This window comes from Toxotes jaculatrix, chromosome 13, assembly GCF_017976425.1.
Source record: "Toxotes jaculatrix isolate fToxJac2 chromosome 13, fToxJac2.pri, whole genome shotgun sequence".
Taxonomy (NCBI): domain Eukaryota; kingdom Metazoa; phylum Chordata; class Actinopteri; family Toxotidae; genus Toxotes; species Toxotes jaculatrix.
The window spans coordinates 3,245,267-3,267,772 of NC_054406.1; the positions used below are offsets into that span (position 1 = coordinate 3,245,267).

Consider the following 22,506-nt stretch of genomic DNA (forward strand, 5'->3'; position numbering starts at 1 on the left):
ACAGTTCTGGCTCCACGCTCACGAACCGGGACGGTTGATTTTGTGTTTGTTCAGTAGATTATGTCTATTTATTAAGCTAACCCTCACATTTTTTTTCTGCTTTGTTTGTTAATACTCGGCCGATTATTGACTCCTTAGGACCCGTCTATATGTTGGGTCATATGTATCAGTCATGTTCAGTAGTGGAGCGTATTCATATCCTTTGCTTAGGTAAATGTACCAAAACATTAATGTAAAAGTCTTGGATTCAAACACTGACTGTTTTAACTACTTTATCTATGCTTCATTTATTCCAGAGGTTCCCAGCCTAGAGGCTGAGCTCCCTCCAAAGGGTCAGAAGATGAACCTGCAAGGTCATGGGATGGTAAATATGTTTACAGTCTATAATTTTGTCATCCTGAGTGTCCATACTGTAAATTTACTACATGCTCTCCTCTGTACACATGGTATTTGGTGCATGTGTGTCCGTCCTGGAAGAGGGACCCCTCCTCAGTTGCTCCTCATGGGGTTTCTTCCACTTTATTTCTCTTTAAAAGGGTTTTTGGCCCAATTTTGGTCCAGTCTGAAGGTCTAAGGACAGAGTTTGCTGTTCAGACTTTTAAGACCCTTAAGAGGCAAATTTCTGATTTGTGATATTGAGCAATAAAAATAGATAATAATGTGAGAAAATTTGCTGGAAAATGTCTCTTTGGTGGAACAGCTAACGAGTCATAGACATCCAGACTCTGGGTCGCACGCCAAAAAGTTTGGAAACCACTGGTTTGAATTTAAAAACGCATGTATTTTAAGATTATCATTTGTTTTTTCATGTGAAATCTTGATCTTAAAAGTTGACACAGCTGTCAAATAAATGTAGTGGAGTCAGTCTGGGAGAAAATTTGGTTAAAGTGTCAGAAGTTACAGAATTATATTCAATTGAAAGACAGGAAAGTCCTGGTTCTTTAAACTCTATCTCTCCAGCCCACTGGTCTGTGAACCCTCAGATCGGGGTTTCCCCCGCAGACTGTCAGGACGGATAAATTTGGTGCGAACTGTCCTCCTGATTTGCCCCCAGCGTTCGTGACTCTGCGTGAAAGCACATCGCTACACACCTAAAATGTAAATACACAAGCCAACACGACACCACATCTGCTTCTGACGTTTGACTGTCTCCGTGAGGTTCCATAATCCAGACACCTCCAGACACAACGTCCTCTGGTAACCGCGGTGATGCAGACAGTCGCTCTGTAGCTATAGAAACAAAACTGTATGCCCTGGGTGTGTGGTAGGTGGCCGGCTGCTTGTGGTTGGCTGAACGGCTGGTTGGTTGGCGCGTTGTCAGGCTGGCTAATCACCACAGCCGTGGTGTGATGTCTGTTGCCATCACGCTCTTGACATCAGCCAAAAAGAGCAGGACTCTTGCATATTGCTGAGCCTATAGGCTGCTTCCCGCCCGGCCAGCCCCACCAACCCAGCCAAACCTACACAAACACAGTGCCAGCCAATCTCAACCCAACTCAGACAAACTCAGTCTCAATCCAAACCCGTCCAAGCGTAACTGTGTGCAGCCAAGCCCACCACACTCCACCCTGCCCTAACCCAACATTTGATACTTTATACTCGAGACGTCGTTTAGCCAACGCTTTCCTCCAGAGCGACTTATAACTGCAAACAGTGGAAGAAATCATCATGATTGTAGGCGGCAGGCTCGTTTTGTGGGTAGAGGGAGCGTCGTATGACTTAAAGGTCACAGACTTGATCATATCGACAGCTGATTTGTCTGTCAGTCTGCTGTCAAAGTGCTTTAGCAAGACTCTAAACCACAAACCACTCAGTCTTAGTTACTGTGGATAAGAGTGGCAGCTATGAGCCAAAACCACAAATCACAAAAAAATATCCAAGTACAAAAGACAATCACTGAAATACAAATAGCCAGAAAATGATTGAGAGGTTTTGTCTTTGAGTAGAGGGAAAAGCTGAGCAGCCAAACTTTCTCTGTGATGCAATTTTTCAGTTTTTATTTCAAGATTTTTGTGGAACAGGAAACGGCAAAGGCCTGACTAAGGAACCAAAAGATGCTGAGTCAGACCATGATAAAAAAAAAAAAAACTTTTCTAAACTTTTTTTATTTAAACACAGAATCACCTTAATGTCTCAGTACAGTCACTGTAATTTCTCTCAGAGACACACAGGTACAGACAAGTGTTGACATACAACAGGGCCTCACATGCATGTATAGCACACGACAGTAGACTATACATGTCAGACTAGATATATACATTATATTCAAACAATAAAGACAGGCAGGATGAGGGGAAGGAGGGGTGGCAGCTGCTGAATCTCAGATCTGTTTTCTTGTCAGCAAGACACAGAAAAGGAAACAAGACAGAGTGACGAAGAACAGGATTAGAGGAAAAAGGAGAAGACGTAGAAATAGAAGTGAAGGAGTTAAGGAGAGGAACAGAAAGACAACAAAACCAAACAACAAAAACTCCATAAAAAAAAGTTAAAAACATCTAATAGAGATGAGAATCGCAGCAGGAAAAACACACTACCAAGTTACACACTCCTGCAGCTCTGCATCCAAGCCACAGACTTTTAGATCAACACCGAACCAAATCTAAGCACCTGGTTAGTATTTTCATTGGCCCGTCACTGTGTTAGCGCTGTCGACTTTTACATACTTTTCTGTCTCTTCTGTCAACAGACAGTAAAAATCATATGAATGAACCACTGTGAAATTCTCAGAGGCGAAGAGCCTGTTGCCCGTTACCGTCACTGCTAAATTAAATTTTACATTTAATTCAGTTTGCTGAAACTGATTTACAGTGGAAACAGGGGTCGATTAAGCATCCGAGAGAATTTTTAAGGAAGCATTCAGCCTAAAAATAACTTTAACACTCTCACACATCAGCTAATGGGGACGGTATGATTTTAGGACTTGTTTTGTTAATTGTGCACGGTGTGTGTGTAATTTTTTTTTTTTGTACAGCTACATTGTTGTTACTTGTTGCTTGGTTTAACACGTTTAATCAAATTTTAATCCTATACTTTTGATTTCTGTGTGCATTGATTGCTCACTGTTTCACTGTATACGTGTCTACTGTCTGTCTTAGCCCTGTTAGTTTGTCAGCCGTTTGTAAAACACATCGTTGAAGGTGATTCTGGGAAATGTAGGACCCAGTAAAGCAGAGATTGAAGCAACGTGATTAATGTGACAGTCTGAAAGTTGCAGTTTTCCTTTAACATATAAGCCGGGTGTTTCTATATTGATAGAGTTGACGGAGCAGTCTGGGTATTTGGGGTGTGTATTATGGGAGGAAGCTCATGGCGCATGGTGCCAATTGGAATAGGAAGAGGGAGTTCCTCCAGAGACAGACAGAGGAGACTGTTCACACATACACACTGAGCTCTATATAGACTGACACCGTTCCACACATACCTCGCTCGCTCTCTGACTGACTGACTGACTGACTGACTGCCTGCTCCAATTCCTAATCCCCCTTCAACTCACTCTCTCTTTTTTTTCTTCCTCACTCTCCTCCTCTTTCACCATCGACATCTCCTTCTCCCCCTCTTTCCAATCTTGCCAACTCACACTTCTTTCCTTCGCTCACTTATCCCTCTTGTCTTTGTACTCTGCCTCTCAGGTTTCCCTTACTCATGCTCTTCTTCCTCTTCTCTCTCTCTCCATTACAGACTTGGCACAAGGCCGCAAATAGGTCAAATATAACTCTCACATTCCTCTGTGCAGTCACTCTTCCTCTCCAAGGACTGAATGTGGCCTCACACTATCTCTCTCTCTCTTTCTCTCCACATTAGAGGTTTATTGAACGTGATTGAATATGAACGTGATCTCTCTGCAGGAGAGTTGACTCGTACCTAATTAAATGCTCACTTTTTATTTTTCCAAGTTCCCACCACTGAGTCACTTGGTGAGCGTTTGAGATTCTCCTGTCCAATTCATCACGCAGGGCCATAACCTATGGTGGCTCATTAACGTCAAAACTATTGAACGAGCGCGGGACAAACTGAAGTGGTAATCACTCTGCGAGTTGGGATGAGAGTGCGTAGGACAGATTCGTAAGCACAGAGTGAGCTTTGAGTGTCCATTCCTGATTTCAAGTGCATTCTTTCTTAAAGGGTTGGTTCACCCAAATCAGAAAACACACATATTCTGTCTACACCTGACACATTTTTAAGTGGTTGGTTCTCTGACATGTCTAACAAACCAGTAACACTACAGCAGTAAGACTCATGCCTTGCATGTAAGAGGATTTATTTTGTATTGGACAGTGAGTGCTGCCCAAACACCTCAGAGGGGCCGAATATGATCACACATGTGGACATGGACATGAACTTGTACACAGTTCTGTTTATACTACATCTGGTGTCTGCTTAATTGGTTGTGTTTACACATGTTTGTGGCCACATGTAGCTGTGGAAAATGTAAATTGGGTTTGAGAGCGGGCTCGCTGGGATAGTTTGGATTTCAGATGCAGAAGTTATGAGATATCTGTAAGAGCAAACCTTTGAGCAGGGAACTGTTCCTTTGAAAGTAGTTTGCATTTTGTGGATTATCCAGAGTAACTGGAACAATGATCCTGAAAAGAAATGTTGCTGTTGAATTTCTTAGATGATGGTGGGGGTTTGTGTATCTCAAAAAGTGGGCAGATAAAATCAAAGCTAACTGCATGGCTAAATACCACTAGAGGTCAGTGATAACAAGTTTTTGTAAAATTTGGGTAAACTAACCCTTTAAATCTGACAAAGAAAAAAAAATATAAAGCTGCCAAAAGTGACAACACAAAGGTGAAGTCAGTGAGCGATGTTAGCTCTGCTTCTTGCTCAAACATGGTATTTCAACATGTCTCATGATATCTAACACAAGAATCCATAAAACTTTAATAAAACAATTCCGAACTTATAACAAGTTTTCCTCCCACAAATCTTCCTGTTGCCTTCTCAAATTTTCATTTGCAGGTTGATTCTGACTCTGATTTCATCTTGTGCTTGCTCAACTTTGACTTAATAAAAGTCAAATTTATTTATTTATTAAGTCGAATGTTAGAAATGATCAGCTCAGTGGGACTGATCATTTACAGCGTGGGAGATGGCTATTTATTGATAGCTGCAGTTCATTATTCAGATCTTCTTCCTCTGACTGTATGCAGATGGGACTGAAGGGCGCTGTCCTCCCCGAAATTCAAATGAGCCTAAAATGTCCCCTGTGACCTCCCATAGCCTAATAACAAGCCAATGGAAAGAGCTCTGCCACCCTTCTTTCTTTCCTCTATACGTTTGTTTTCCTATTCAAGAACCCTGTTCTCTCCTCCCCCTCAACCTTCCCCTTTTAGCCCCCTCTCTCTCTTTCTTTCTCACTTCTCTCCTTCCTTCCTCCTCCTCCCCCATTTCTTCCATGGCCTCATCCTCCCTTCTTTCCTCCATTTCTGTCCTTTCCTCCTAGGCACAGGAGTGCGTTAATCCCATTACACACGTGTGAATACCAGCTGGAGGAGAGAGAGAGAGAGAGAGGGAGGAGAGGAGAGGAGAAGAGAGGAGGGGGGAGAGGGGAACAGAGAGTGTTTGTGTCCAAGTGTGAGTGACTGCATACTATACGACTGTGTCTGCCTGATGCAAAATCCCCTAATGTAATGTAGTGAAGTTTACCGTAACATAATGTAATGCATTATAATGAGGTGTAATGTAGGAGTTTTTCAGTTTTCAGCTCTAGTAATGCAGAGGAGGACTTCACCCTGCAGGCCCCAGACAAACTCATATTATTAGGAAGGCATAAAATCCTATAACAGACTAGTTTTTTTATATTTCATTTCAGATGTAATTTACTAAAAAATGTACATTACATCTTGAGTGTTTCCATTTGGTGGAAACTTGGAGTCTGGGTTTAACAAAATAATTGTAATCTGAGGTCCATGTAATAGCTTTTTCTGGAGCTTTCAGTTGCATCTCACAATCTTCATCAGCAAACAAACGTTTTATAGACACTGATAAATTCCCTGAAAAAAAGCTAGCGAGTGATCCCTACGTTAAGCTCAGTTTGTCCAAAGGTAAAGAATGTATGTATATAATCTTTTATACATACATAAGATAGCTAAAACACAAATTTCAGTTATTGGCTGACAGAAGACGTAATTCACCAAGACCACAAGGAAAAAATGTTATGAACGAATATACAGTATTGAAGTTGACATGTAAAGTGGTATAAAATGAAAATACTCAAGTGTTAGTTCAAGCGCTTTAACACTGAGTTCAGTACTTGAGTAAATGTACTCAGGTGCTTTCCACTTCTGGGATTTGACGAGGATAAAGAAAATAAAACTGCCTAAGTGAGAGTCACCTGTTTTAACTCAGCTTGAACTTAATTTTCTCCATGTCTGCCGCTGTTCAACTGCCCGGGATGTTGAACCAAGTCTGCTTTGCATGACTGAAATGTTTATAACTATATTCTCCTTGTTTTAGGTTCTTGTTTTGGTTCTGACGTGGTCCTGCTCCACGCTGTGATTCAGGGCTGGTTGCTGGGATGTCGGGGAGCCGATGGGGACGCGAGCTAGACAGTGCAGACAGGCCCAATGTGGCTCCTGAAGAGTTCAAGCGCCAAGAAAATAAACAAGCCTTTTGATCACAAAGGGCCCATTCACTCTCTCACTCTGCCTCACTCTCTTTCTTTCTTTCTCTCCCTCTCTCTCCCCCTCCCCCTCTACTTATCCTTGGTAGTCCTCTTCAGCTCTCCTCTCCTGACCTCTACTTTTTCATCCTTTTTCCTCCTTTACAAATCTCTCCATGTGTATTTCAACCTTCTTTTTTCTTTCTTATCTACCAATCCAACACTGTCCTCCAGCTTTCACTGGAAGACAAGAGCAGCAGAGAGACAGCTCTCTGCAGAGAGACAGACAGGCATCATCTGACCAGCCAGGGGGCAGACAGACAGACAGAAACACAGACAAGGGCCTCCTTATTCCACAAACATACGGTCATGGTGCAGTGCAGAGGAACACGACATGGAAAATGTCTTCATCACTCCATCTTTAGCACAAAACATGAACAGAGAGGCAGGCAAACTTTCCCCTGAAGCCACTCAAACACTTTCTTTCTGCTGTCACGAACACGAGCTACTTCGTTTTTACCCTGCTACTACACTGTGTGTGTCTGTGTTTTCTTATGCATACAGATGGGCTGGTGTGAAAAGGCCTCTCCCATTACAGTTTTGTTGTCGAGAGTGTGTGCTGCTCACTCTTGGGTGTGGCTCGGTTACCATTTGCCCCCTCAGGCCTATTTTCCATTTTCAAAACACGCCAGATTTGCTCAGATAGAAAACACTTACCTCTAAAAAAAAAACCCAATAAAGACATGAACATAGCTGTTTGAAGCTTTGCTAATGACACAAAACCTAAAAGATACTGTACTTTCATATTTTTCCCACATACTAAATTGGCCAACTTTCATTCAATATAGCATCAAAATAACAGTGGCTTAACTTTACCCAGTATCTACAGGCAGAAAACCATCATTTATGTTATGGCCAGTGTTGTTTTTTTATTCTAATGTCGAGGTATTTATCTGAGCTGAAACATGGTACGGTTGTGAACTGTTATCCTTAATCGCCTTTAAAACTTACTTGTCATGATTTGTTACAGATTTCCTTTGTGGTTTTGAGTGTCATATGCACTTTATTTAAATTATTTAGCTTTTGTGTCTAAAAAATACACAAAAAAGCCAGAGTCAAAACAACCCACTGATACTGGGTAAAGTTCGCCCAGTATTGCATTGGTGCTATATTGACCCACACTGGATAAAGGTTTTGACTGAGTGATTTGTGGTGTGCAACAGCAGTGAAATCAAACAGCATCATTGTCGCCAAAATCCCTCTGATCAGGTACTATCCACATTCATTAATCCTGCAATTCTTGTATCTCTTCATCATTTACCAATCAGTGCTGATTGATTGCTCCTGTTTACTGATTAGGGTCATTACCACCTCAGTAATGAACTGAGAGTGACTCTAGTGATCAATTAGTCCCAATCACTCGGCCAATTCACACGTATGTCGCTGTCCGTGCTCCTGCTGAGCTTTTGTTGTTGTTGCTTTCACATGCAGCCGGTGTCTGCATCCCCCGACCAGGCCATCACCACTGCAGACGCTCTCTCTCTCTGCGTCCCTCCTGTTTTATTTCCACAGCTTTTCACTACCAGCTTCCCAACACAGTTTCAAGCCGAGTGCCGACGCAGCTCAGAGTTGTTGTGTTGTGAGTGTAGTGATTGACTCCACAGAGAGAAACTCTTTGGAAGTTGTTAGCTAACTTAAGCACCCAGACTTTTGAGGACAAAAACATTGCTGTGAAACAGGAGGTTTTCTAATGACAGCGACTTTTCCCCCAGTCCTGTGTTTTGCTGTACTTTACAACGTATACGAGTATTTTAAGCTGGTGTACGTGAGCGACTTATAACCAACACTTTTAACTTATAACCAACAAAAACAACATATTTGCATATGACATTTCATAAACTCACACATTTGATAAACTCACACTTTTATTTGATTAAGAAGTGCAATCATGCAGGTTTGGTGGAAAGATGTATTTTGATTCATACGGTTCTTTCTTTACAGCGGCATCTCCCCACCTACACAGGTACATGTCTCTGCGGTGGCTGAAGACTGAACTCTCACTAACAAAATGAGAAATAGTAGAATTTGCATTATATTATAATTCACTAAAAAGATTTCCAGTAAACTGGATAAGTTCGTGTAAATCAAATTTTAATCCCTCAGAACAACAACTTTGTATTTGTTCCTGTTTGTGTGCGTCAGACCTTAAAACGTTTGAGACGTTCAGGTAGATGCAACAGGGCCGTTCTCGCTTCACTTTCTCCGGGTGTTTGTCCTGACCTGTCCTCAGGTAGAGCAAAAGGTCATCAGCAGAGAACAGACAGGACAAACAACAACCCCACAAACAAATGGACAGTAGGTTTGAAACAAATTGTCAACAGGCCCTTTTCGAGGACAAGATATAATATGAAATGTGACATGTTAATTACCATCGGGGTAAAACTGGCAACTGCCCCATAAAACCCTGTAGCTTCATATTTAACAAACAGACATAAGAGCAGCATCAGTCCTCACGTCTAAGTCTTGGATGGAAAGCAAATAAATAAATTGCCCAAACTGACAAACTACCCTTTCATCGAGAAAATAATTGGTAGATTAATCAATCATAAAAAAACAGCTGTTAGCTGCAGCTCCACACACACGGTTGTACAGTGTTTTGGAAGAGAAGCGCATCAGAAGTTTTGTGCTGAGGGTGTAACGAAACATCACGTTGAGAAGAAGAGCTCAGGTAAAGACAGGAGGACGACAGGTAGGCGAAGAGAAAGAAAAATGTTAGAAGGAGAGGAACTGGAGAGAACTTAGAGGAGAGGAGGAGGAGGAGGCTTGAAGGAGGTGAGGTGTAGGCGAACAGAAAGCAGGAGATGAAGTACAGTACTGAGGAGGATGAAGAGCAGAGCAGAGGAGTGGAAGAGGAGTAGGAGTGTAATGTAAGCAGCGCTGGAAGAAGTACTCAGATCCTTTACATAAGTAAAAGTACCACTAAACTAGTGTAAAAATACTCCATTACAAGCAAAGGCCCTGGATTCAAAATCCTTCGTCAGTATTCGTAGTAAAAAAGTGCTTAAAGTATCGAGTACTCATTCTGCAGGATCATTTTATATTTTACTGTTGTACTTGTCAGTGGTGGAGCTACGTTTAACTACTTTATGTACAGTCAGTGGTTCCCAGCCTGGGGGTCGGGGCCCTCCAAAAGATCACGGGATGAATCTGAGGGGTCGTGAGATGACAATTTTTTTATTTTAACATCTTGAACAGTGATTTAAATGAAACCATCTGAGAGGTTCAAAGGGGAAATCATTCTTTGGAGAAAGTGCTAACAGATAAATGCAGTGAAGTAAAAAGTAAAGTAAATGTACTCAGTTAATATAAAGGGGCAAAGGAGGAGGTAGAAGAGAGGAGCTCACAGAGGAGGAGAAGGAGGAAATGCGACGACAGGGAAATTGTGACAGCAGAGAGGCTGCAGGTTGCAAAGCGGTTTTCGGTGATGAGATGTTTTCTGGTGGTATTGTTGACGTTATTGTGCCTCCCTGCGTCTGTGTGTGTGCGTGTGTTTGATTGTGACAGTGTGACAGTCGCATGAAATACTTCACCCACCGGCTGGCCTTCACTTCCCACACGCTGCCACTCAAAGTAAATGAGCAGAGCAGAGGAGGGAATGCAGAGGGATGGATAGCTGGTGGAGGGATGGATGGATGGATGGACGGAGAAATCAGTGGGATGATGATTGGGTGGAAAGAAGGAGAAAGAAAAGGGCTGCCCACCATCCACACACTTATTCTCTCCACTTCATTCCCTTCCATCCGCTCTTGAGCTCAGCCTGCTCCCTGCTCTCCAGTTCACGCTCTTGAGTAGGCTAATTACTGCTCCTTTCTTTCAACTCCCTCTCTCTCTGCTGCCTCCTCAGAGCTGATGTAAGTGCTGAAGGGCCCTTCATTAGAGAGGAAGAAATGAGTGTGGGAGCAAAGAGCTCTGTGTGTGTGTGTGTGTGTGTGTGTGTGTGTGTGTGTGTGTGTGTTTGTATAGTGAGCCCATAATGCTAATAAGCGCCTGATAGGCTACAGGCAATGTCCTCTTATAATTATAGTCTATGTAAATTTCAGTGTCTCACCCGGCCTCCATCTCCATCCATTCCTGTGGGACAAAACACCTGTTGATTGGCCTTTGCTTCCGTCCCCGTGCATAAATGACGGATGGCGGCTCCCTGGCTGCCTCGCTGTCGCAGTTTACAGGTAAACACGGCGCCTCTCATCACCCGCGGCGGTAACGGGTCTCCACAGCAACGCCGTGACGCGCCAACCGGGAGCGAGCGGGGCGACAAACTGGAGGCAGCGGCGGCAGCTCCGGGCGGCAGCAAGCGACGGGTCCTCATCGAAGATCGTCTACTGGGATGATGAGCCACTGGAAAAAAAATAATCAAATCAAATTTATGCATTGTATTCTTTTTGTTTATTTCTTTATTTCTTTTTGTGGTAATGTCATCTAATGAGACTTAAGCATGCAACACAAGAATTAAAGTACACATATACAACTATATACAACTCAACTTTCTGCACAAATTGTATAGTGTTTCTGTGATGGAATACGGGTGGCCCCTGATTTACTCTGTGGTGATTTCTGTAGACATGTTATGTTATGTTAGGAATCTGCAACGGGCAATATCAAAGTTCCCAGAACCAGATCTTGACACAGGGACCCTCTTCAAGGTAAGGCCTCAGTTGGACCTGCCTCAGGGCCTCTGTCACGTCAGTTGGTGTTGTATGGTACGAAAGTATTTTAAGATTTAATTAGCACAAACCAGAAGACAAACAGAAACCCTGGGGCATTGACAGTAATCCTGCCTTGTCCAAGATTAAGATTGTTCTGTAATTATAAATGTACGTTTACGAGGGTGAAAATTCAACTGCAGCAAGCATCTTTGCACCTTCGTACACTCCCTGGTTCTGTCAGCTCGCTGTCGCTGTGGAATGAAAGGCAAGCTTCCAAAAACATAGACGATCTTTGGCAACAAGTGGGCGTTGAGTTCCTCTCTCCCTCCCTCCCTCCGTAGGTCAGCGTGGGCGGCCCCGTGTGGCAGGAGGAGAGCGAAACACGACACCCCGACAGAGGAAGGGGGGGTTGAGAGAACACGAAGTGAGTGAGTGGAAAAAGAAAAAGTCTGTGCCGGAGAAAGAGAGGGGCAGAGAAAGAACAGAGTTGGCTTTGGTACTTTTGTTCCCTTCAGAAGCGCCGCTGTTTTGACTGTCGGTGAGGATGATGATGGTGATGATGATGTGGAGGAGGAATCGACCATGCGACATCGTTGCAACGAACGGGATGAAGATTTAGACTCGTCGCATTCCGTTGCTCCAGCACCGACCAACGGCGGCACGACTCTTCCAAACTTCGACCTGCGCCATTCAGACCCGGGCGACTGGATTTCCCCCCCAGAGACTCGGGGCAACTTTTCGCATCAGAAGCCCCCGTGCTGAAAAAGAAATACTCCGGCACAAAGTTTTGTTTTTTTAACCAAACGTCGATGAGTCGAGATAAAAAGCAGAACCTCATGCGAAGTTAACAGAGTGGTTTTCTTTAACTTAGGAGTCGAGCTCGTAGTCGGGGCAGGTTCTTTCTAACGAGCCTCTTGTGAGAACAACACCGGAGGAAGGAGTGGGGTGTCACTGCTAACTTGGCTAAAGGCTAGCTAACTAACGTCTAAAGTTACCAGCCGACGGGGAAAGTGACCGAAGCGGCTCACCGAAGACGGCAACAAAGATGAAAACCCCGGCGGACACGGGTGAGTTGATGGTCACACGTATTAAATAAGAGTTTTCGTTTATTCCCCCGGTTCTTCAAAAGAAAACAACAGCGCCTGTAGCTTCGGTGGCTAGCTGGTTAGCACGCTAACAAACTCCAGGGAAAGTGTGACAAAATTATGGCGCTAGAGTGGATCCGTACGAGCCCCTTGTTGTTGTTTCAGTAAACCCAGAGAGTCGATACCACTCAGGATCACTTTGTTTTTTTAACTACAGTAAACCAAAGCAAGCTTAGAGGCTGCATTTTGAACTTAGGTGCAACAATATTTAACTTCAAACTTTAATGTCCGCAGCTACGGTGCTGAGCGATTTACAGTCAGTGAGGGCAACTGTAGAGTTAGCTTTAATTTTCCGGATCAGTGGCAAGGAGTCAGGGTCAGGGCCGAAGTGCACTGACCCTGACTGCTCTAGCTGTGTGTTTGAGATTTAGTTGATACCTCTGTACAAAACGACTTAACTTTAGTGGGAAACAGCAGCAGAAGTGACTGCAGAAGTTTTCGGTGTTAGCAGTGAACCCACATTAGTCCCGTGGCCCCTTAACTAAAAAAAGAAAAACCAGCTGAATTAGTAAAGCGAGACAACGGTAAGGGGTTTTATTTACACTATCTGGCAGGAAATGCTCAATAGAATGTTTCCATTAAAGAAAATGTGTTTGAAACTGGTCAGGTTAATAAGAGAAGCAAATATTACACTTCTTTTTATGATTAAAGATGTTGCACAGAGAAGATCCAGTTAAATGTATAATCTTTCCAGCGTTTGAAAGATATTTGTTCATATATATGTGTTTGCATTCTGATTATTCTAAGGTGAAGGTCTGAGCCAACACACTTTTTCATTTCACACTACATCACAGTCTGCAGTGAATGCTGGAAAGTGACCTCATGATTGGATTTGGAACTTGACTGTCATTGCATTTGATCAGTTTGGTGATATAATGATGTTTGGCTGAGATAGTTTACCTTTCCTGTATAAATAACATGCTCATTTGATCATTGGTGTGAGAAACATATTTTGTCCCTTTTGTTTACACCTTTTGCTTCCTGTAAGTCCTTCTGTAAGTAAACCTGTTTGACCTTTGACACGTGCAACAATTGGATCCAAATGGATTGTTTTACCAGCACAGTTAAAAGCCTTTCTAACCTGTTTTAGGAATTTCAATAGATGTCAGCTTAGAAATCCATTATCCTGCAATTTCAAATTCCGTACATTTTTCAAAGACATTTTTGGTTTCATTGAAATTATTGTGATTTTCCATCCGTATGTTATGATTTCTCCTCCATTGTGTATTTAGGTGCTTTTAAACTCCGTTTAGTCAGGAGTTTTGTGTGGTAATCTTGGGCAGGCAAAGATCCAGTTCCCATAATGGATGTTAAAGAGGGGAATGCCACACCACAACACAACGTCATAATTAGAAATATGGCTTCTAGACCTCTCTGCTGCCTGAGATAACTCTTTATATCACAAAACAATTATGAGAAAACTAAACACAACCAAGTTTTTTTTTTACACAGTAGAGTCTTTTCTCAAAGGCTTTGTAGCCACATGGATGTGCAAATAAGGTATCTGCTGCGAGGGTAAAATGCTGCAAAAAAGTTTACATGCCCAGATTCAGCTGTCAGATTTTTTGCTGATGTATTTTTTTGTTTTCAATGTGCTTAGAGTAGCAAAGCCCCAAAATACTTGCGAGTTAAGCAATATTCTGTGACCCATGAAACATCCTTTTTTTGATCTTGACCGCGGAGCTCACCATGCAGAAAATACTTAGCAGGCAATTATACATCCTTGATTAACACCCGATACTTGGATTAGGAATAGTTTTTGTGTTATACACAGTCAAGTAAAAGTTTTCCAGGGGATCAGATTAGCAAGGTTATGCTACACGTTTTTTTTTTTTGCTTTGGTTTTGCTGTTAGACGTACATTAAGCTTAAGGTAGTTCACACTGTTTTCTGTGACAACATGGCTTTAATATAAAAGCCAATTTGGTTTGTACATTTTCAGTTGTTCCTATTTTTCAGCAGTGATTCACGCCAACTTCCTTTAGTTTTGTAGGGATTAAAATTACTTTTTTTCTCACTGGTGAGTCACAACTCTAAATGAAGCGGTGTAGCTTGTACGGTGACATCAGTTTGTTGTAGGTCATTCTAGTTTGATGAGAATGGGGTTTTTTTTTGTAAGGAAAGGCATGGTGATGTGACACACACACACACACATATATATATATATATATATATGGGTCAGCCTCCGCTCTCTTCCTATCAGGAAGCCAGCAGTCTGGCCCCACCAGCTCCAATTTTCCACTTGTGTTACTCCTTGTATCAACAACGCGCCACATGTAAGACGTCACAGCTGTAGACAGACCGGGCCAGCAAAGCAGCACACTTTGTTGCACTCTGTGTGTTAGCGCGTGTGTATGTGTTTGAGCACGTGTAAGTGTGTGTGTGTGTGTGTGTGTGTGTGTGTGTGTGTGTGTGTGTGTGTGTGTGTGTGTGTGTGTGTGTGGAGTGAAAGGAGCCATACATGAGCAATTAGCCGGTGTTAAGTCTGGTGAGGGCTGGGCTGCTGTTTATGACTGTGGATGTATTTATATGTTGGTGAGTGTAAACGTGTGTGTGCACAAATGTCTGTCACTGTGCTGCTGTACCTGACATTGATGTGGTCACAACAAAGCCAGTGTTTGACTTTTACCAGCGAGACCAAATTGCCCTTGAGGAAGACCATTTGGTTGTGGGCAGTTGACTCAGCCTATTGTAATTACAGGAAGAGCAACTAGACGTCTTTATGCAGATTCAAATAGCTCTAATAACGCTGGTTAGACCAAAGCTAATGAACCAAGGGCTCATTTTGTTAACAAAAATAATGCCGTTAGTTTCCTTTGGGAAGGACTCTGTTGTGTTACTGTCTCACCGCTATACTGAATAATGCTGTTGGCACCAGCAGCAGAGACAGCACAATTACACAACAAGTTGAGGCCAAGTTGTTTGTCTCAGGGAAAGTTTGAGAAGAGGTGCTGGCAACTGATGTACAGCGATGTGGTTTTGCAGTCGCTGTGTTTTAGGACACCCTGTCTCTGTGATTTATTGGAGATGCTGTAGTGTCATGTGCTCCTAGTTTGCTGCAATTTGTGCAGTGTTTATGTCATTAAACATTAAAGAAAAATGGGGTATTGGCTATTTCAGGTTACTCGTGCTTTGTGATAATGGGCCACTGTGCCTTAGAACGTGCAAGTCAAGTAAAAAAATACAGAGTTCTAATATTAGTTTAGGTTTTTTTTGTGAGACTTTTGTTTTTCAAAACTAAGAGTATGTCTTTATCTTTAAAACAGAAAAAACTAAAATCAGGTCTTGGGTCTTATTTTTGGCAGTACCAGTCAGACTCAGTCTGGTCAGGCCATAAACATGAGGGTACGGGCTGGGCTCAGGTCTCAGTTTCACCTTTCTAACACATACTAAATCATGACAGAAGCCATTTAGGAGGAAAATGCCATAACCCAAAAACCCTAAATGCCAGTGTTGCTCACAGGATGTTCCTATTCCCTGGTTTCCCTTCCATTATGTGGTTACTATGAGACCTATCAGGTCAACGCAAAGGTTGACCTGATCACATTCCTGATTACTGCTGAGCCGAGTTTGGGCAAGCAGACCCTGGAAAAACTACAGCAGAGTGACGTCAGCATTTCTCTGGTGTGTTGTCAAGTGGCCGACCAGGTCAGTGTTGCTATGATCATCTCTCGATGTTACGGCTAGCCTCTTTTCCTGGAAGTGTGTATGTACGGTGGCTTTGGTGACCCATGCAAAGCTAAGAGAATAGACAACAGGTTACACGAGCTGGGACGTGCTGGCCAAACAAACACACGGGCCTCACGCACAGGAAAGCCTCACAGCCAGTCTGGGAGATGAATGTTGATAGACATCTATGCCTGCAGCTTTGTTGGATTGTTATTATTATGTAGATATTAAAAGTGCGATCCATAACCCATTCTCTTGTACTGTGTGCAATTAGCAATCTACTACACTTCCTAGGATGACTTTTAACCCCAGTGGCTGTTTTTCGGACAGTGTTTGAAACTACACTTACTCTCGTGTGAAGTTCTGCCTTTGCCCAGGCTTGGGAAATCTGAGCTGTGTTTCTCCATGTAATTTTCCTATTAAGAACTCACTTTTGAATCTCTCAAAGAGCAGAAATACAGGCCTGGCTTAGACAACATGCAGGTTGCTTCGTAATCTGTGCATTGTCGTGTGTAAAGTACAGACAGTACCGCTTTTTAGTCCAAAGAATGTGCTCATCAGTTCAGATGTCTTTGTCAGCGGGCCTGTTTGCTTACTATCTTTGGGTATTTATGACTGAGTGAATCTGTGTTGGCTCTGTGACAGTCGACCTCCAGCAGGGCAGATGAAAGGACAGGGCAGGTCAAGTGAAACCAACAGCTCGCTTCACTGAGCAGATAAGGAAGTCTTCTGCAGCAGGACAGATATCTCTGAAACACCTGACAGGATACTGGGTTTCCAGCTGTGGCATTGTTCGGTCACACGCTTACAAATCTCTCTTGCATAAAGTTATAGTCTTTACAAAATCCCCATATATTTTGTGTATTTACAAAATTCATTTACCCATCAGACTAAAATATGTAAGCAATGCATATGTAGGCAAGTAAACAAGTAAGCTTTCTCAGTGAAGCCTCTAAAGCCTTTGTTCATCAAAAAATGCAAACAGAAAGTTTTTTTTTTACACCATTTGCACCTGAATTGAGTTTGGAAGTTTTCGAATCAAACCAAGACGGAGAGAATACAGAAGGTGTGGAGGCAGGTTTGTGCTTTGTCTCTGGCTGTTTTGACTGGAGTCATTCTAACTGAAAGCAGTGTGGAGAGTTGTATTGTGTGTTATGACTATCATCTGTGGTTCGTGGAGAATGAGAAAGTGATGGGGGTAGGGTGCCCTGGTTGCTTTGGCACCGCTCATGGCCAGAAGGACTGAGGTAGGGCTCTACCAACATGTAGGTCTGACTTCTACACGCTGCAAAAAGAAAAAGGGGACAGACTAGGTGTGGTCCTGGATGAGTCTGTATAATACTGCCCACACCACCACTGCCACAGCCAGGGCTAAAGTAGTTACAACCAAGTTGCTGTCAGAGCAGAAATATCCACCAAATGCCATATGTTTTTAGGGAGTCTGTTTTAGCTAAGAGGATTGGTTGGTGGTAGCCTGCCAGATTATTTTCTGGCACGTGGAGAGACCTGCAGTAGGTGGCAACATCTAGGTTATAATGTTTTTATATAGTGAAATGGGAGCATTGACACACACCGAAATCAACTGTGGCATTCATTGGCATTGCAACACCAGCGGAAAGTCTTGAGCTAGAAAAAAAAAAATTAGCTAATTTAGAAACCATTTGTAAAATGATGCAAAATAAATTGGGTGCATTTTCTCAAAAGGGGCCACCTCAAGAGTCACCAAGGGAAAACCCTGCCAACGGGTTGCTGGGAGAAAAGGAGCTCAGTTTGGTTTTGTGGTTGTTTGGACGGGGTTGATCCAGCCCAGACTTTTCCTGCCCGTACACTTGTTGGCTTTGCACCTGCATTTTTACCCCTCACTGCTTGATTGAAAATGTTAGATGTCCAGCTTTGAGAAATGCCAAGCAAATTCTTTATTCACAATCTCATACATTTTGAACCATGGTACTTTTTTTAAAAAATAATTTCTACAAACCTCACTCTGTTGGATATGCTAGCCGTTAAACTTCCACAAAAAGGCAGAGGAGGAAAGTCAAGCTAAGAGCACCACTGAATACCCATCTTATAAACCCCAGTAGTAATGTGGTGTTTCCCATGGTTCAGTAGTAAGGACCAGCCATGGGCTCAGGGGCTGTAAACCCTTAAATTTTACTTGATGGGGCCGACACTGATTGCAGTGGCTACTTGTTGGCTCCAGTCTCAGAGGTTTGCAACAATAGCAGTGACTGTGCATATACTCTGTAGTGAACTATGAGGTCCTACAGGGCAGATGGGGACAATTTTGTGTTAACACTACACTACGTTTGTGGTCACTTGCTTCCCTGGCCACCCCTGAAAGTGAACCCGTTATATTTACATTCGCATGCTGTCAGCAGTAACCTGATCCCCTAAATGTTGTGTAAACAAAAAGTTCATAATCAGGATAAATGACTGAAGAGACCCGAGTAATAAAGTTAGATTTCTGTACATGTGTGAAGGAATTTATTCAAACCATGCATGAGTATGACAAAAAGACTCAGCTGTCAATGTGGCAGCAGTTTGGAGGCTGGAAGGAAAGATCGTTCGTTGTAGTGCTCTTCTTGTGTCCAAAGTAATTAAACCCAAAGCTAAGACACATCTGGTCTGACTCTTAACTGTGTCTGCAAGGTATATTTTTATATATGAAAGAGACATTTGATTTTTAGTCATTTCTAAGCACCATCCATGAGATGGATCCATCCTTAACCCTGAACATACACGTGATACCTATGAAAAAAAGCAGCAGCAACTTGCCTGTGTGTTGCCATAGCAGGTATATGTGTGGAATAACTGGCAGGGTTATAGAGAAACCGAAAGCTATAAACGTCAAGCTTGGCAGTTTTTAGTCATTTTTTGCACTTCTCAGCATGTGTTACATACATATATATATATATATATATATATGTGTGTGTGTGTGTGTGTGTGTGTGTGTGTGTGTGTGTGTGTGTGTGTACACACACGCTATAAATGGCCTAATTGTGTGAACTTTCTTGGCTCATGGATTAAAGGCGCTGTCTTTCAACAGCCTCGATTCCCTTGATCCAATCTATGCAGTGTCACATTGAGATGCTGCGTGTTCATTTTAAGTTTCTTGCAAGCACTGCTCTAGTTTAAATGCTTAGAATGAAAATTATATTAAAGTAAATGACTTAATGTCTTAATTAACTCAAGTCCAAAAGAGCAGAGGAAGGTGTTTGCAGGCCTCACTGTCTTGTCTGACAGTTAAGAAGACCTGTCGGGGTCCGTGGAGGGAAAAGATGGAATGAGATAAAGATGGATTCATCAGAGCACAGTCTTTCTTGTCTGTTGTGTTTGCCTCAGTCTGTTGGGAACCCTGTGGTTTTCACTCTATCTCATGGCTGTCACTGCTTGTCCTGGGACTCCGCAGCTATCTGTGTGGTGTGTTTATAATTGATGTGACTCTGTGTGTGAGCGTGCTTCAAACCTAAAACATACGAAGTTTGTGTGAACTAAAGGCTAATTGCTTAAAAAACTTTTTTCACACCCCAGACCACACAGATGCGTGCAGGCAGCATGCATACACACTCAGACCCTCACTCTTTCTTTACATGTCTCCGACTCACACCTGACAAATTTAACTGTATTTATTTCCAGGTGTATCTGGGAATAAATACAATGTGTACTGCTGATAAATACCTTTTAATACTTGGTACAATTTAAAGGAATTTTTCATTTGTAAAATAAGTTTTTTTATTAAAAAAAAGGTCGAACAAATTGGAAGTTATGGTTGTTAACCAAATGATTAATCAACTAATCTGAAAATAATGGGGAAAAAATTAAAAATTCTTAGTTTAGTTGATTAATCAAAATAATTGATAGATCAATGAAGAATTATCACTAGTTGCAGCCTTACTTGTCACAAATTTTATAAACCTAAATTGTGTGTCTGTGTTTGTGTGTTAATTTGGATTCTCAAGAAAATAACCAACACGTTAATCAATAACCAGTAATAAGCATTAGTTGCAGCCCCACTACACTGTTATCTAACATCATCAATAACCAGACACCCTTTCTACTATGAAACTAAAAACATATGAAAACAGAAGGGAGTACTGGCACTGATGTACATCTGCTTTGTTGCTCTACATAATTATGATAAAATGTCAGGTGATTTCAAATCAGTCCACAACAGGCGTATGTGTCCTGGCTTTGAGTATGACTTAAAGCAGCAGCAGAAACTGTTAAAGGTAATGCAGGGTTCAGGCTTGTCTTGTTAGCTGCTTCAAAGGTAGGCTATAAATTATATTAGTGATAAGAATGGCACCATTTCGTCAGGACAGCTCCGTCGGTTGGCCGTAAAGCTGAGCTCGCTGTTTCTCCCCGTTTGACCTTTCTTTATAACATCAACTCAAAAATCTTGGCAACCTGAAAGGTTTAAATATACATGCTTAGATGTCTTGACGAATGAGCTGATTGAAACAAGTGATCTAAATGAGAAAGAATACTAAATCATTAATAATAGTATCACTTTACATGTTGAATTTATTAAGTTCAAAGATCTATCCTCGTTCACTTGTTAACTCATAAGAAGTGGATTTGCGACCCATTTGTTGTCCCTGCTGGCTGTTTGAAAACCCCAGGCGGATGGCAGTGACGAATGAGTCTGGTCTGCGTTTTATTGAAATGTGAAAGTCAGTTAGTCCCTCAGACACTCGCTCATCTTGCCCACTCCTTGCATGCACACTATATTAGGGGGTCTGGACCCCCCACATGCCATGGAAATGGGTGATGTCTGTCTTACATTAACACACACACACAGACACACTCTTTTAATTTTCGCACTACAGCTAGCGAGCGTGGCTTGCTCATTTGGGCTGCCATCTCCCTGCGGTGACGCCGTCGTGCCTCTGTCTTTAATGTTTTTACACAGGGAGCGAGCCACTCAGTCTAGAGACTAGAAGATCCAGCTTTAATGCAGTAGACTGAAGAATTAAGACTGCGGTGGCTCTGCCAATGAGGAAAGGCTGACTAACGCACCCAGACATCACACATGTAGAAAGTCCCGCGCTGGCTGTTTTATATTTTAAGAATTTTGTGGGCACGCTGATCCAGAGTGAATTACTGAGATTGTGCTGTAGATTAACAATATTAACACCCAATACTGAAAAGAAGCAGAGTTCTGGCAGCAATAACAAATGTCCATGTTCAAGTCGAAAAGAAAATGTTGAAGAAGTTTCTTTCTTATTCAGTAACAACCTACAGCAGAGTTTGGGATCATACAGAGTGTCCCCGTGGGCTGATGTTCAGGCACAGTTTGAGGTGAATTCTTCTGGGTTTTGAGTCTATAAATCTAATCAACAGCAATTCCCACAGTTTATGAATGAATACGTCATCAATCAGAATCAGTGATTTAAGTGTCAGACATGATTACTAACACTTTGAATGACTATTATCTTGGCTATTGAAGAGCATATTGCATATCACCAAGGAATTAAAACTGCTTCGTTGTGTTGCTGCAACTTTTGTTTTTTAGCATCAGCAAATCTGCCGATTAGGTTCTCGATTAATTTGTTGACCATTTTTTTTATATAAAATATACAAAAACGGGAAAATGCCTGTTAAAATATCCCAGAGTCCAAGGTCATGCCTTCAGCTGTCTTGTTTTGTCCAATGCAACATCAGTACATTGAACGTGTATTGGATTTGTATATATCCTGACTTTAGGTATCAGTAACAGTATCGGGAGAGAAAGCGTGCAGCCTGCGTTTATACTTTATTAACGATACTGTGTTTCTCCATCATAGAACCAGCTACTTCTGATTGTGTCTGCTCTGTGTACAAGCCACCTATTGTATGTCTGTTGGTCTCTTAAAGAGTTTTTCATCCTCTGTTGCTTTTATAAGTTTCTCTTTTTTTCCCGTTAGAGGGTTTTTTGTAGACTTTCTTCCTCGTCCAAATCAACGATTAAAGGATGTAGGGTGTCATATGATGGAAAGAATGCGAAGCCCTCTTAGGCAAAGGTGTGATTTTCAGCTGTAGAGTATAAATACGATTGACTTAACTTTGCATAGCCAAGAGTGTAGTGAAACTTTATCCAGTTGAAAATAACACTTTAGAAGAAACGCGTAGATACTTGGGATCCAGGTGTTAATCAGTGCACAAATACTCACATTCCTGACTGATATTTGCTCTAGACACCCTCTGGTCATAAAAAAAAGTGCTGTGTGGTTACTCTGCTGCTGAAGTTCTACGACTTCAAGATTGTTCAGATATTTTTCCCTTCTTGTCGTACCAGTCACATCCCTCAGCTGAACCCCTAGCACTGTCAGGCTGCTTGTCCTGCTAGTTGTAATCAACGGTGGAGCCTCTTTGTCTGTGTGGAAAGATGCTGAAAGGAGAGC

At 42.2% G+C, this 22,506-nt stretch overlaps 1 protein-coding gene across 1 annotated transcript in view; it reads left to right on the top strand.

The window, feature by feature from the left end:
* The first annotated feature begins 11,682 nt into the window (after positions 1-11,682).
* The window catches only part of erf (Ets2 repressor factor), a 33,457-nt gene continuing 22,633 nt past the window's right edge, over positions 11,683-22,506 (top strand). Inside the window, exon 1 of the mRNA XM_041053059.1 lies at positions 11,683-12,377. Within this exon, the coding sequence (XP_040908993.1) occupies positions 12,356-12,377 (22 nt within the window). The 5' untranslated portion in view covers positions 11,683-12,355. The remainder of the gene's footprint in view (positions 12,378-22,506) is intronic.